Raw genomic sequence first — 15,176 nt, forward strand, 5'->3', positions numbered from 1 at the left:
GGACTCCCCCCCCCGTTTATTAATCTCTAAGAATATTTTCAGCTGTCAAAGAGAAGGCCCCTTATTTTGCTCTATATAGCCTGATTTCAGTCTATTTTTAGACTACCTTATTTTTGGGTTTCAGAAGTACAATTTCCACCCTGTTTATTAAAATCAAAATTTTCCGACCCCCCCCCCTTTATTCGAACCCCCGCGTTTATTTGGAACCTAAGAGTATGGTTGGAAAGCTAAAAGAAAGCTCTAAATTACTAAAAAATAATTAATTTCATAGCTCAACTACACAAAGAACAATTGCTTGTCAAAGTTGGACCTAAAATTGAAGATTTTCATGAGCATCAAATAAAAGACAAGCAAACCCGGAATGGCTAGCAAACAAGGTATATACCAGGATACTTTTTGGAAAGCTTTTATTTTGAAAACCTCATGCCATGTTTTTGGCAGAGCATCGTTCAATTTGTTGCTGACCCAATGAACCTGAATTATTGTGATTTCGTATCTGGCATATATATAATATATAGAAAGAAAAAGCGTGTACCTTTCAATTGGATTTCTTTTTTCTTGTCACACGGTCAGCCATTTTGTTTTCCCTTTCTTTGTCAGCTCTTTGTCACCACAAAAAAGTCTATTTTTATTTTTTTCGAATGTTATTCTCACTACGGGTCTTTCCGTTAAGATGACTCTCCGCTCGTACCCCGGAAAACTAACGCCCCCTTTTTATCTTACCCCCGCCTGCCTACTCTTAGGTTCCAAATAAACAGGAGAGGGCTTGACAGCTGAAAATATTCTTAAAAATTAATAAATGGGATAAAAATTCTTCAAATACGTCAATGTGAGAAGGGAGACAACTATAATAATCAGTTAGTGGTTCAGAACAAAAATTAGAAATTCGCATAGAAATTCACTTGATCACGACGTTGGTATTCACTTCCTATACGACGATATCAAATGTTCGGACGACCAGTCAACCCACAAAGTAACACCCATTGGTCCCAGGGAGGGGGCACTGGCCTTGACGGGCGACGGAAAAATGAACCCTGTCAGAAAGAAAAATCACCATGAAAAGTAGCCAAAATTATTTTTTCTAATTTCCACCCTGAAGATTGTCAAAAATTACCAAAAGTCAACCCTATGAGATACACATCTTGAAAATTAGTAAATTTGAGACCCTGTCAGATATCTTCAGAGCCTAAAAAAGGGACCCTGACCAACGGCACGTCCCGGTACCCAGTTTTGCCTAAGCCCCCCTCGGACCATTGGTACTGTTCCCCTGGTTGTGTAATAGTTATTTGCTGATTACTAATTTATTAATTTTACTTCAATGGATATTAAATTATCGAGAAACAAAAATCGCAACCAAAAGATTATGGGTTTCGAATAAAAACTTGGAAAAGAAACTTGCTTATAGTTTGTTAGAAAAATATTCAATGGTCAAGTTAAAAAATATGTACATACTGCAAGGAAAAAAATTAAATATAGTTCTCAAATAATTTTAAAAAGAAGTTAAAAATTCTGTAATTTTGATTGTACTGTGTAGTTGTCGGAGTAGTCAGGGATGGTGTTGCAGCTACGTGACAGTATCGCTACAAGTAGGGATTTATCTGAAACTTTCATTCATCATTCCATTGAGCTCACATCACGTAAGCAAAGATTTACTTCGACTTGTTTTGATCGTTATTTCCGGAAGTTTTATCTTAGAATGTTGTGAAGTGTTCAAATTCATCTGACTGTGATTATAGTCAGGAATGGATTCAAGTAACGGACTCTTTCGCCGATACTTGATTGTTTTTCGTAATGCAGTAGGGGCACTGGAAGGACGTCGTGCATCCAGTACAGGATCGTGACCACCAACTGGTTGCTCGTCATCGGACAGAAGACTCATGTTCGAACGTAGACGACTGTTCACAACAGACTTAAAGAAGGAAAAAATTAATCGAGCAAAACTCCCTAAATTAAAAGGATTTCTCAAAATCATCAATACAAGATATTCCCTTCTACCAGCTAATAACCTATTAACCCATTAAATGCCACCATCACTGTAACTTCAAATTTTCAAATATATTTTCCAATAGATTTCAAATGCGCATCCACACCCCAACTAAGAAAAAAATGTCGATCCCCCAGCTTCCAAAGGAATTCTTTCAATTCCCTGGCTTGATGACAATTTCTAGTCGCTACTTTGAAGTGTAAGGAATATTCCATGACTTTTTAACATGAAGGGGGTTCTAACTATAAACTGAACCGGCAAAGTAAAAGATTTGTTGCTCGATCTTTTGAGAAAAAATTACCTTCATCAGTTCCTTTGCATCTTCTAACTCCTCCAGCTGAAAAGTGTAAAACATTAGAGAGCTTGAAGAAATCCTGCCATTTTTATTGTTTATTGAAAATTTTAAGAATAGTCCTGAGCGTCAAACAACAGTTCAATATTTTTCATCAGCTAGGATTTTTCAGTTTTTCTATCCTTCCAATTTTCCGCATGTTTGTGATGGAAGGAGAAGGAAAGGAAAAGTAAATATACAGTTGACGCTCTCTAATTCGACGTTCTTCTACTCGATACTCTCCATTATTCGATATTATTTAAAGTCACCATCAAGAAACTCCCATAAACCACACTCTAATATTTGATACGCTCCCTTATTCGATGAAAATCCGATTCCCCTTGAAGATCGAATTATAGAGCGTCAACTGTATTTCAAAAATATTTCTTTGCTGTTTTACCAATTTAATTGGTAACACCAAATTGAAAGTTCCATGAAAAGAACCTTCGGTTAATCTGATTTGGTCCATTTTACAACTCTCGCACCAAATAACTAAACCATCCATATCGGAAATAGTAGTATTTAAGCCCCTTTAAGAGAACACCCCTGTGTCACATACCCGCTGGGGCCCCATCCCCACTGGAAAATCTGGCAAATATTTCGTCCCGGTAGGAAAATACCCTGGAATTTTAGCCTCATTGGAAATTGACTTAAATTTCATCCCCACTCGAAATTAAATATATATAAAATTGCACTCCAAAACCATCCCCACTGGATTTTAACCTTTGAACAATAGAATTTCCATCCCCATTGGGATTTTAATAGGAATTTTTATCTCCACTGAGGAAAAAAGTTCCAGGGGGGCTGTGAGACAGGGGTGTAAAAGATATTAGCGAGTTTATGTATTCGAGAAAAATTGAAGGAGATGGTATAAAGCTACTTTGTCTTTTGTTCGAGGACGGTAAAAACACCAAGGCGATATTAGAGTCCAACATCGACTATCGAATTTGCTTTGCGTCGACTTAACTTACCGTTGCCCTCGATATCCTCCAATACATAAACTCACTATTATCAAGACAAAGAAAAGAAAACTTTTGTGAGAAAGAGAGAAATTGAATACCTGCTTGGAATCAGCTTTACGTTGGAAATGATGTAGCTCCTCACATTTCTTCAAATACATTTTCCTATGATGGTAATAAAAAAGAAGTTAGAAGATCGTTAGATTCCATTTAGAATTTTTAAGAGTGATATTTTTTCCGTCCGTTTCTTGGCTCCTAAGACCCATCCATGATTTCCCAGATAACCCAGGTTGCAATGTACGATTGTCTACTTAAACGGTCTGCTTTTGAATAAATTTCAACAGGCTACTCATATTTACAAAAATCGCACTTATTTTTTCAGAAATATTAAAAGCAATTATTTTGGGGTGCATCAGCATTCTGGGGTGCAAACCCTGTAAACCACCGAAGTCAATCTTTTGTAAAAAAAATGTTAAAATTTTGATTATTTCAGCGAAAATATGCGAGAAAAGAAAGATACTCTTTATGACATGATGATGTTATCTCTGCATATTCTTAGTTTTGTGGCCAATTTCATCATAAATATTGGGCTCTTCCAGAAAAAAACCATTCATGGGGGGTGGAGGATATATTGTCCAGGGGTATTGAAAAAACCCTGAAAAACTGCCATGTCCATGGGGTGAATCTGATGTCCAGGGGGTCAATTTGATGCTTATCCAGGGGTGAAACACGTGTCCAGGGGGTGAAAAATCGAAATGTCCAGGGGTAGATCAACAACAAAATAATATATCCTCCACCCCCCATGAACGAATTTTTTCTGGAAGAGCCCATTCTCACAAAGTATATTATTACCAAAAAAGCGTGTTTTTAATTAGTTTTCAAAATATTAGCATTCCTTAGCAAAATACTGAGGGGACCACCCCTTGTCTCCCTGGCTACAAGGGCCATTTACAAGGACACTGATGAAATCAGGACATAAAGTTTCCCAACTGGCACACAACGTTGTTTCGACATTCTTCTAACGTTGTGTGCCAGCTGGGTTGTATAAGGGAACCTTACATATATATAAGACGCAGAAATTTACTTATACTTAACATTCAATTCATGGCGTGAATTTCCACTAACCTGAGTTCACCATTTTCAACAATGAGGTCGTTTGTTTTATCCGCAAATCTCTCCTCTACCTCCGCTACTTTCTCGTGGAAATTATTCTTGAAACCTGCAAGTTCGATTTTCTAAAGAAACAATAAGTATAAGTATCAGCAGTTGTCGACTTTTATCCGAGTAAGCGATCGCATTCGAGGGTTATCACCGGATGGGGGGGGGGGGTGATAGCTTTGCGAGATGACTGGTATGTCCGAGCAAAAGTTCGAAAATCAACCCGTAGAGAGAGAGACTGAATTTCGAGAGTTTTGTCCATTTTTTGACGTTTTTGCTACACTATTTACCCGAAATTTCCGCCAACATTTTCAAATTTTGGTCCAATTTTCAAGAATTTATGACCCTTTGAGGGAGTTGATTTTTGATTTTGGAAATTCCCTTACAGAGACTCAATAACTTTTTAGGTTTTTGAACCCCTATGAGGGACCCTTATGGCTCGCAGATACCCGGTACCTACTTTGCCTAAGTACGGGGGGTACCCCCAGAGAGATTCCCTAGATTTCTCCATCTACCATTTACCAACCTCTTGCTACGGACGCCAAAAAATAATATCTTTAATTTTCACCGGAATATTGTTCTTTGAAGACCATTGTTAGCTAGGCTCATTCCTAAGTAAATTGTTTTCGTGAAATTTGAGCAAAAAAATTCAAACTACAAGCATGGTCGAATTATAATGAGATTTTAGTGTATTCTAACGTTTTTCAGAATTTAAAGTTCAGGTGAGAATTGTGATTTTAATAATTCCATGTAATTCCATTGAATGTTTCGATGTGGCTTCTGTCCTGAGATCCTAAGGTCCAAGGTCTTAAATCTTGTCTTAAAACTCAGAGTTAAAGTTATACTTTCCAAACCTAGTTTAAAGCACTTAAAAATCATTTGTGGTGTTTAAAATTTCACAGGGAATCCCCCTTTGTCTACAATATTATGTCCCATGATTGTACCATAGTCATTATAAATGGAAGGCTTTTGTCTCTTTTTATTGGTAAAAGATGGAGCTTACGTATCAAAATCGATTTATTTTGCAAACTTTTTTATCATGTGATTAGAAAATAGACCAATCCCAAGAGAAGATTTTGGTAACGTATGATAAAAAAGTATGAAAATCGCAACTATTGTCAGACCGGGGTTTTTTATTATGTCCCATGATTTTACTTCAGGCTTCTTACCACGTCATCCAGTTCATGTTCCGTCTTGTTCAATTTCAAAAGTGTTTGTTCGTGATCTGTTAAAAGCCTCTTGTGGTCCATGCTCAAATCCTACAACAAAAAAGTGAGGTAGAGAAATTAACCCTAATCGTACTAAAGGGGTCGTTAAAAATTCTTAAAATATTTTGTAAAGGTCTCTAAAGTTTTCAAAAACTCTCGAAAAGAAGAAATTTAATTTAAGTGAGCTTTAAGTATGATAAAGGTTTTAGCGATTCATTCCTTTTGTGAAAAGGATATTTCGATTAGCTCGATCAAAACTTGAGGGGTGGGAAGAAAAACCCTAAAGAAAACCCCCATCCCAGTTCCTAAAGGCTTAATGGGATGTCAGTATGAAGGTAGGGTGACGCAATCAGGGGGGATCGGGTTCAATAATCCGAAATGATAAGCCGTCGTCGAACATAGAGGTNGGGTGACGCAATCAGGGGACAGAAGCTTTTAGGTAATCTTTCATATAGACGAAACATTGTAAGTTCACCAAACAGCCAGCGGTGATCATCCTAAAAAAACTAACCATTGAATTTCATCAGATCACTTTCTCACCTTGACTTGCTTTAAAGCTTCTTTTAGTTTTTCTGCATCTTCGGCACTGTGAGAATATCTTTCCAACAATTTCTAAACGTTAAAATTGACACATTATCTTAAATGTATATAAAATTTTCGCGGGTACTAAATTTTCGTGAATCGCGAAATTTTTTCCTAAAACGTGTTTCGCGAGTACTGAATTTCATGTTAATGTTAATGTTAATGTGTATATTCTTTAAAGTCGAAAAAAAGTGTACAAAAATGTACTAGCTTTAAAGCTAATAGAGTTCGACTGCCTATTTTACAAAATGAATCATTCATCACCATCTGTTAATGCCCAATCGCTGACGATTTCTTCTGTAGAGTATTTTGGTTTATAATTTGAAGATATTTTTGTTTGGTTTTGTAATTTTTTAACGATTCGTAGTTTTGTTCTTGGGCTTCCTCTAACGCGCCAGTTGAAGTCTTTATTGTTATAGTCTTTGTTAAGTTTCTTTGCTTGTTCGTGCATCTCCTTTATCTTTTTCCGTTCGTTGATTGTGAAATCTTCCGTGATACTTACCTGAAAGAAACCAAGTTTCTTTCAGCATGTGTAAATTCTTCATGATAAGATCTTTGTCATGCTGACTTTGTAGGGTGACTTTAAGAGGACGGCCGTTTTTTTGTTTTTCTGTTTCCTAATCTGTGGTGAGTAACATTTATTTCTGGAACATTGATGTCCTCCAGGAGTTCTCGGAACCGAAATATGTCCCATTTTCTTTTTTTTTCTTTTTCCTTATCTGGGGGCTATCGAGAAACCCGTGACGATGATATTCAGTTTCTGAGTCTAGTCTTTCTTTTTCAATTTCTTCCTTCCGTTTTTTGTTGTCGGCAGATCTTAATCTTCTTTGTGCTTCTTAGTAATTTCGGCGTATGTTTTCTTTGATGTCTCTGTCATTATTTCTGTTGTGTGCTTGATTTCTTCCTTTATCATGGTTCTTGTCTTTTCTTCCATTTCTTGTAGTTTCCTGCCAGAAAAATTTTGAGATCATTTTTGATGGAATCACGGGTTTTGGTGTTGGTGTTGACCTCGTTGTTCAGTTTTTGTATGACGTCGTCTTTCTTTTTTAAGTTCATTTTTGCATCATATGTTGAGTGTTTTTTCCCCACTTTATTTCTTAGGTTCTTCGTTATTCGGACGCAGTTTGAACATAAGTAATGATCGTTATAGGATGTCACGAATATTTGTAGTTGATACAAAGGTAGCTGTGTGCACTCATAATGAACTGATCTTTTACATTTTTTGCATTCCAAGCGATCCAGGTCTTCGTCATTGGTACATCTTGAAGGCGTGCAAGCTTGAGGTGGTGAGGCTGCTTCGAAAGGCTGATCTTTATCCATTTTGATGTTATTTTCATGAATTTTGATGTTTTTGTTTGTTTTCAGCCATTTTTCCGAAGAGCGTTGCAAAAGCGTCTTATCTAATTGACGTCAAATAAAAACTGATTTTAATTCATGATGGTAACTTTCTGGAATTTTTTACTCGTACTAAAGGGGTGGACGAACCTTTTTGAGTCAAAAAAAGATTCTTAGAAATGTGTAGATACCTCCTGGAAAATGGAAAAATTTGTAAATGAACAATTTTTCAAATCATTTTCATACCTGGAGGAATTAAAATCAGTCTTTTATCCCCTGGAAATTATAATATTATATATAATATTCTACCCCCTGGAAATATTCGTGCAGCCCTGTATGGATTAGAAATCTATGTCTTATCAAAGTGTCAGTATGTTCTCGCCAATCCGCATCGAGAATAAATGAAAGGGGGTGTTGGAATTGCGCTTCCAAATACCCCAAAATTACGGAGAAAAAAATCCGACCAAAATAACAAATAAAAATTATAACCAAAGGCGTCCTAATTGGATCCGTAGGGTTAGGAAAGAGCAAAAAACTAACAGACAGATGGGCATTTATAAGGTCCTATTCAACAAAACGACAAAATCCAAACAAATTTTCATTACATCAATTTGTGCCTGATGACTCTGTTGTATCTCATTGAACCTTCGAGTGTTGTGTGAAGTCAATTTGTTTAGTTCTATGTCTTTCTCTCCATCAAGTTTTGTTCCTAGAAAATCACAGTGTAGTTGCTTACAATACAACCCCAGACAGTTAGTTGTGAAGCAATTTATTTCCTGATTGATAAAATTAACATTGGAAATTGGGCCATTTTATATCCATACAGAGGGGTGAACGAACATACAGGGGGTAATCGGAGAAGAATTTCCAGGGGGTATTTTTTCATTTTCCAGTAGGTCAAAGGTTAATTCTAAATTTCCAGGGCGTAATGGACTAATTTTTGTTCATCCACCCTTACTTTTAGGGTATGAAAATAATTTTTCCAAGACTTCTTTTGCAAATTTTGCCATTACCACATTTTTAAAAACCTTTTTATGTCTTAAAAAGGTTCGTCCACCCCCCTGTATGGAAATTTAATGGAACAGCCCATTTTTCTAGTGCGCATAAGAACTATCAAATTTTCCTAGACGGGTAAAGATTAAGCTAGCAAAACAAACGATATATTTATATTGACTTACGAAGATTAAATAGAGCTTGCTGTGTCTTTAATTCATGCTCAACTTCAAGTTCTCTCTAAAATAAACAAACAATCACGATCATTTTCAAGTTGAATTTCGCGAGATGAAAAATAATACCCGTTTAAAACAGTTCGGTTATTTGTCTCATGCCAGAATTTCACCCTCGTAACATAGGTGGTTTTAGACCACGTCGAGCTTATCAGAAGAAGAGATTTGTAATTATAATTTCATTGTCGAGCACTCCTTCGCATGTTACCGACGTAGTTGCTCTATTGTCTTAAATCCGCCAGTGAGTAGTTATGTTAAAAAAACAACAAGTAAAAGCAGCTCCAACAAAAAGTCTAAAATTTTGCCATCAGTCATTTCTGAACGTAGGCAAATAGATACACGTTTTTTATAAGAACAAACTATAAGAGCATAAGGCTTCTCTGGTCAAAAAATTAAAATAAAGTTAGGAATATATTAAGGGTTTGTGACTCTAAAGCACTCGATTTCTTAGAATAATGGACAAAAATACTCACAAAATGGTGAAAATAAGAACATGTTGAGAACATTTTTAGGCTTAAAACTGAAAAAGTTAAGAACATCCGAAAGGCTTCAAAAATTTTGGATGTTCTACTATATTTTGTTGAAGTGATGCTTTTATTCATCAATAGGAGTGCTTTAACCAACCGGAATCAGAAGTGAAAATTATTGTATCAAGACTGACAGTTCCATGTCTTATTTAAACAATCCTCATGTTCAATTATAAAAAACGTGTCATACCTTTTGATCTTCAAACTTTCTTTGCATTTCTTCCCCTACAAAATCCTTTAAACAAAAAGAAAAGTTCATCAGATGTGTATGTTTAGTTTGCTCGAGATTGGATAATCTCATAACAGATCATCCATTCTGTGCATGTACCACATTCTGCTCTAAAGGGATTTAGCGAATGGGACGATATGACCTGCTTGTTGAGCCAAAACATTTAAAACCGCGTTGTCTTAAGCTTGAAAACGAAAGCGACTGGATCCTAATGTATTGTTTATGTGCATTATTGACAGTTTATTTTAGTGCGATTGTTTTGCATTAGCCAATCAGCGCACACAAACGCTTATTCATATTCATCTCAAATCTGGATGAAAAATATCAAAGCGGTGCGTAAATCTGGGCAGATTCTCTTACGCAGCCATGGCCTTTAAAGTCAATACCATGCGTGGAGTATTAGAATCTACTTTAACCGACTGTATCAATAGTCTACCAAAGACAGAATAAATTTATTGTACAAAATTTACACCAACATACCGTGTGTGCATTGAATTTTTCTTTGAGAAAGTTGATTTCATCTTCTTGTTTCAGTCCCCTTCTTTTGAAATCATATTGTAATTCTTCTAACTGAAAGACGAAGAAGGAGCCGTTTCTATACCCTTTCTCTTATCACAGACTCGTTGGAACCCGTCTCACTTAAAATATGTCGTCCCTAGTGGAAATTAAACTCCAATTTTTGTCCCCGCTGAATATAATTAAATAAGCAAATCCTCACTGCAAAACATTGCGCTATTTTTCCTTCCAGTTTAAATTTCTGACTGGTGTATATACAGAAATTAGACTGTGTTAATAGTAATACGATTTTAGCTATAAGTCAGGTTAGCTATGTAAACAAACTTAAAATGAGAAAGATGTGATGAAACCAACTGCTCTTTTATGTTCAATCTTCATATTTTCAATGGTCGATGCATGTCTTTCGTCAATTGATCTGAATTAAAATGAGTTAAATGGTTAAAGAATTACATGAATGCTATTTGAAAATCTACCTACTAGAATGTCAAATCTGCAAGATCCAATACGTCGGTAAAACTGAAACACCCTTCAACGTCCGTTTGAACAACCACAGAAGCAATGCACTTCATCCGAAAGAAGACACCATCCCAGCGTGCAAACACTTCAACAAGGAAGGACATAATTTCAATAGAGATGCTAAATTTACGATCATTGAACAGCTAAGAAATATCGAAGGAAATGAAAGCCAGCTGAAAAACACCATTCTATCACGAGAGAACTTTTGGATCAACAAACTAAAAACCTTAAAACCCAAGGGTTTAAACCAAGAACTCAATTTGATAGCGCCTTAAGTCTGTGTTTACACGTCCATTTTTTCCAGATCACTTACAGACGGCTCATAAATATACGTCACAAAAAAGCGTTTATTTGACGTCAAAAAAATTTTTTTTTTTTGTTAAAAAAACTGAATTTTTTTAGCTAGAAATATACCTTGAAAACGGCCCTGGCCGAAACATGTTGGAAATTTCTAGCATCTAATGGTATTTTTGTCTCGATCCTCCGTCCGATATATGAAAATCAGGTTTAAATAGACTTGAGAAACAAAACACTGAAAATAACTTGGCTTCAAAACAGAATGAAGGCATTCTATTGGCTAGAAGTGACTTAAAATATGAATTTAACCAATAATTTCATATTGGTCATAGAGACATACCGAAGTTTCTTTGCAAAATTTTCATCTTTTTTCTTCCGAAGACATTCGTTTTCACTCCGCATCTGAAAAAAAACAAGCAAAATAAAAATAAAAAGCAACAATTAGGTGTTGGACTCTTTCTTTTTGTATTTATAAATTTAAAAAAATGATCAATGTTGTTATCTGGGATGATTTCAGTTTTATCAAATTGGATGGATAGCGGTAGATTAGGAAGAAAAATATCAATAAATTTCAACGAAAATTTTAGAAAAACAGTTCTTCTCTTACTATAGCCATTGTCTCTAGATGATCCAGTCTCATTTCTTCCATCTGAAGTCGAAGTTCAGCAATCTTCCTTTCCAGGGACAGAAGCAAATCCCTAAATCATGGAAAACATATGTTGAAAGTTCATCCTAAGAATTTTCTCAAATTTAAAATCAAAATAATTTAAGATATTTAGGCAATTACTTACGGGTTTATGGAAGTTTGACTTATGGAAGTTGAGCTTGGAATTGTATGCTAAAAGAAATCGAAACAGTTACTTTATGTGGGACTTTCTTGATTTTTGGGTAAAGTCGAAAGTTAATCCACTTAGATAAACTGTTGGAGGTATGAAGCAAGTCTTTTGGAAATCTAGACAAAAGTCCAAAAATCTAACATAGGTCTTACAAATCTTCTCTTGCAAGCTTCGTTATCTAGGATGGAAATCCCAGTGAAGAATTTCAACTGGAAGGTTGCAAAAATAAAGTTTAAACACTGCGGTGCTTAATTCATCCGATCTAAAGGAATTAAGGGGAAATGAAAAATTCATTTTTAGGAACTTACTTCACTGTTACTTTTGGAGGAAGACTCAGTTGAAGAATCCCAAAATTTATCAGTCAATGTCACATGGATTGTTGCGTTTTCGTCTGTTCCCTTCTTCTGGTAAATATATCCTGGTGTTACTTCCTTTGTTGAAGTCTAAAATCCATATTAAAAATTGTTATACAACAACCACATAAACATTTTTTCTTGAAAATTTATGATAAAAACATTAGATTTCTTATGCGATGATTACCTGGGAGGCTTTCCATGAAACTTTCTGTTGTCCAGTTTTCAAAGTTCTTGCTGATGCATTTCTTTGTTTTTGGTTTGACTTGCAAGGACGATTTGTTTTTTGTAACATATCCCTTGGATGATTGATCCTGATATTAGAAAAATATAATTACATTTTATAATTATTATACAGATACAAACAAGTGATTGGGTAGTCAGAAGAATGATTCATGTTGAGTTGAAATACTACAAATTCTGTCTTTTTTCATATTCTTATACTTACTTGTTTCAAAAATACCTGCTCCTAGTAGCCTGGAGATCTATTCTATGATTTCTTCCTTTACAGGCAAAATGAAAAGCACGGTTTGGGCTATAAGTTTGAATACCGTAACAGCATAACTTTGTGTAATGCTGACATAACTTGTCTAATTCTGTCATAGCAACTATATGTTCCTTTAAATGGTTAATAAACTGATAAATAAAACCTTTTGAGTACGCTTTTTAAAAAATCACTCTAACTACTCTAACTACTTTGCAGACCAGATAGTTGCTATGACAGAATTAAACAAGGTATGTTGACATTTTAAACAAATTTACAGTATGTGATTGAATTTCCTACTCCAAACGACAGTTGGAAACACTGGAAACCGGAAATTTCTTAAATTTGTTTTAATTTCAGTAAGTAAGGACAAAAATATACAGGACAGGTCTCCAGTCAACCCTCATAGGGGAGCCGTTTTGAGGGGGGAGTTTTTTGAAAAATTTTCCTTAAGGTGAGGAAATTAACGTTTACGGTCCACCCTCCACATGTGCTCAATCCGCCAATCTGTCCCTTAAGAAATTCATTATGCTAATAAAAGTTTATGTTTTCTAGAGATATTACCAGTTCCAGTATCTGCAATCTCCTTTAACCTTCATAAACTTCTTACCAACGTCACCACAGCCTTTTTTTAAAATGAGAAATACGAAGTTTCGATGCAAGCATAACACGTCGTTGTTCGAACGTTTGTTTATAAATAATCCAAAATGGTTGACCCTTGGTTCATTCCTACTCAGACTCTCCTCACTTCTCAACCTGTGATAACTGTTCTGTAAAGTACCAGATACACCTTTCCCGTAATTAAAAATTCTCAGGAATGGCCTGGGAAAATGTACGTTTCACTGTTGTGTATATTGTTTGGGAGGTAAACTAATGGGTTTTGTCTGCGAGTGGTTAGGGAAAGTGGGTTTTCAGCTTCTAGCTTTTGATAGCGATCATTTTTTGGCAAAAAATTTTCAGGGTGGTAAAATATCATGAATGAAGAAAGAGAACAAACGAAAAATTGAGAAGATTTTGTTCAACAGAACTTAAAAGAAAAGCTAAAAAACCAACATTCCCTTTACCTCCAGGTCCAGAGACCAAACAGTGGAATGAAAGCAACAAAATAATGCGCATGCATCTGTTTTGCAAATTATGGGAAAGGTATCTATTTGTGCAGTGGAAGGCACAGTGGGTGACAGAAATTGACAGTCAATCGAACATTCCCCTTCTGTTTTTCCACTTCCTATCTCTCGGTATTTTCTGACTTTCTGAGACTTTGTTTTCTGATTTCTACTAACTTTTCTATGAATTTGATATTTCAAACTTTCTCCAAATATCGACCCGACCGGGATTCAAACCCACCAAATAAAAGAACCTCTGATGTCTGATCAGAAAACCGGCGCGCTATCCGTTGAGCCACACTTGCACAGCAGGAATCAAAGACGTAATCAAAGGCGCCGAGTATGCACCTGGCATCACAGTGACAAGCCGTTACTAGCAACCCTGACCCTACCTAACTGTTAGTTAATCAATTCCAAACAACAAAACCCCCGGAAACACAAAATCGTAGATAGGAAAAAAAACCATGTTCGACTGACGGTCAATATTTTATCAACTTCCGGAAGGCACTTTAAAAGAAGAAGAGAACTCTGTTCTGATCGCTAATTTAATAGAAATTAATAAAAAAAAATCAATGAAATATTCATAAAAGTTACTTACAGACTTCCACTTTCAATTAGAACATCTTCTTTGATCTTCTCAGCTGAAGGAATAAAGCCAAGTCTTCTTGAAAGTTTTTCAACCTGATTTTGGGTTTCATTTTGATATGAAGTCCATGCATTTAAAGTCAGTGTACTGTTTTTTATCATATCGTAAAAAACTTATCAATCTGTCAATGGTTTCAGTTGTTAGTCTTGGTCTAGGTCGATATCTCTTCTTCGCAGCTCCCTCAATCTCAATTATCAATCCCAGGTGAACAACTTCGAACAGAAATTGGTAAAAAATCGAAATTTTTATTTTCAGATTGACCTTTTTCAAGCTACCATATTTGTTTATTTTTCTAATCCGATTTTAGAATGTTACCCCGACTATCACATTATCCATTCCGATTTTTATTTTCCCGCGAAAAAAGTTACGGTGGAAGAAAAAACCATTGATTGATTTCAAAGCGCCCCCTGCGCCCCCCCTTGTTTTCGGGGATTGGCGGGTCCAACTGCAATATTTTCAGCTTTACACGCAAGGGTAGTTGAACCCGACTGGGGGTGCGGCACAACAAAGGCCGACTATCATTCCTCTCTATCTGATGGGAAATTGGCCCGCTCCTTTAATTAGACTCTAAATAAAATTAGAGCTTTTTAATTTCTCGACCTCGACCTCGACCCCCTGAACCTGGAAATAAAAAGACCAAACCTCAACCCTTGGAAAAAGCCGACCCTCCTCTACCCCAAATGCAATAAAAAGCCGACTCATCCTATCCTCTGGGTAAAAAAACGCTTTTTCAGCTTTCGTTAGAATAGAATTTCTTGGATTGGATGAATATTCCATAAATTGATAATTAGAACACTTTAAAAAGAATACTTCCATTCAGCAATCATACTGTGATAAAAATGCCTGTTGTGTCGGGGACGGGGGAGAGGAGACCACTCTTCACAAG

At 35.9% G+C, this 15,176-nt stretch overlaps 2 protein-coding genes across 2 annotated transcripts in view; both read right to left on the reverse strand.

Moving 5' to 3' along the window:
* The window catches only part of LOC136816686 (activin receptor type-1-like), a 34,938-nt gene extending 34,298 nt beyond the window's left edge, over positions 1–640 (reverse strand). Inside the window, exon 1 of the mRNA XM_067073012.1 lies at positions 536–640. The gene's annotated coding sequence lies outside the window, so the exon portion shown is untranslated. The remainder of the gene's footprint in view (positions 1–535) is intronic.
* A 759-nt stretch (positions 641–1,399) lies between these two features.
* LOC136816687 (flagellum-associated coiled-coil domain-containing protein 1-like) lies at positions 1,400–14,596 on the reverse strand. Its single transcript, XM_067073013.1, has 17 exons — positions 14,243–14,596; positions 12,245–12,371; positions 12,013–12,147; positions 11,660–11,706; positions 11,476–11,566; positions 11,209–11,270; positions 10,410–10,470; positions 10,020–10,109; positions 9,501–9,545; positions 8,736–8,790; positions 8,163–8,266; positions 6,181–6,252; positions 5,602–5,691; positions 4,400–4,509; positions 3,376–3,439; positions 2,286–2,321; positions 1,400–1,909 (listed from the first exon to the last, which is right to left on the reverse strand). Exons 1-17 carry the CDS (start codon positions 14,389–14,391, stop codon positions 1,634–1,636), a joined length of 1,614 nt encoding a protein of 537 aa, XP_066929114.1. The 5' UTR covers positions 14,392–14,596; the 3' UTR covers positions 1,400–1,633.
* Between the last annotated feature and the right edge of the window lie 580 nt (positions 14,597–15,176).

The sequence above is a fragment of the Clytia hemisphaerica genome, unplaced genomic scaffold (assembly GCF_902728285.1).
Source record: "Clytia hemisphaerica strain Z4C2 unplaced genomic scaffold, Clytia hemisphaerica genome assembly, whole genome shotgun sequence".
NCBI lineage: Eukaryota > Metazoa > Cnidaria > Hydrozoa > Leptothecata > Clytiidae > Clytia > Clytia hemisphaerica.

Coding starts and splice junctions, on each gene's coding strand:
- LOC136816687 (XM_067073013.1), bottom strand. CDS start 14,391: ATGATAAAAAACAGTACACTGACTTTAAATGCATGGACTTCATATCAA. Junction 12,372..14,242: donor CTAATTGAAAGTGGAAGTCT/GTAAGTAACTTT, acceptor TTCTAATATCAG/GATCAATCATCCAAGGGATA. Junction 12,148..12,244: donor TTTCATGGAAAGCCTCCCAG/GTAATCATCGCA, acceptor TATGGATTTTAG/ACTTCAACAAAGGAAGTAAC.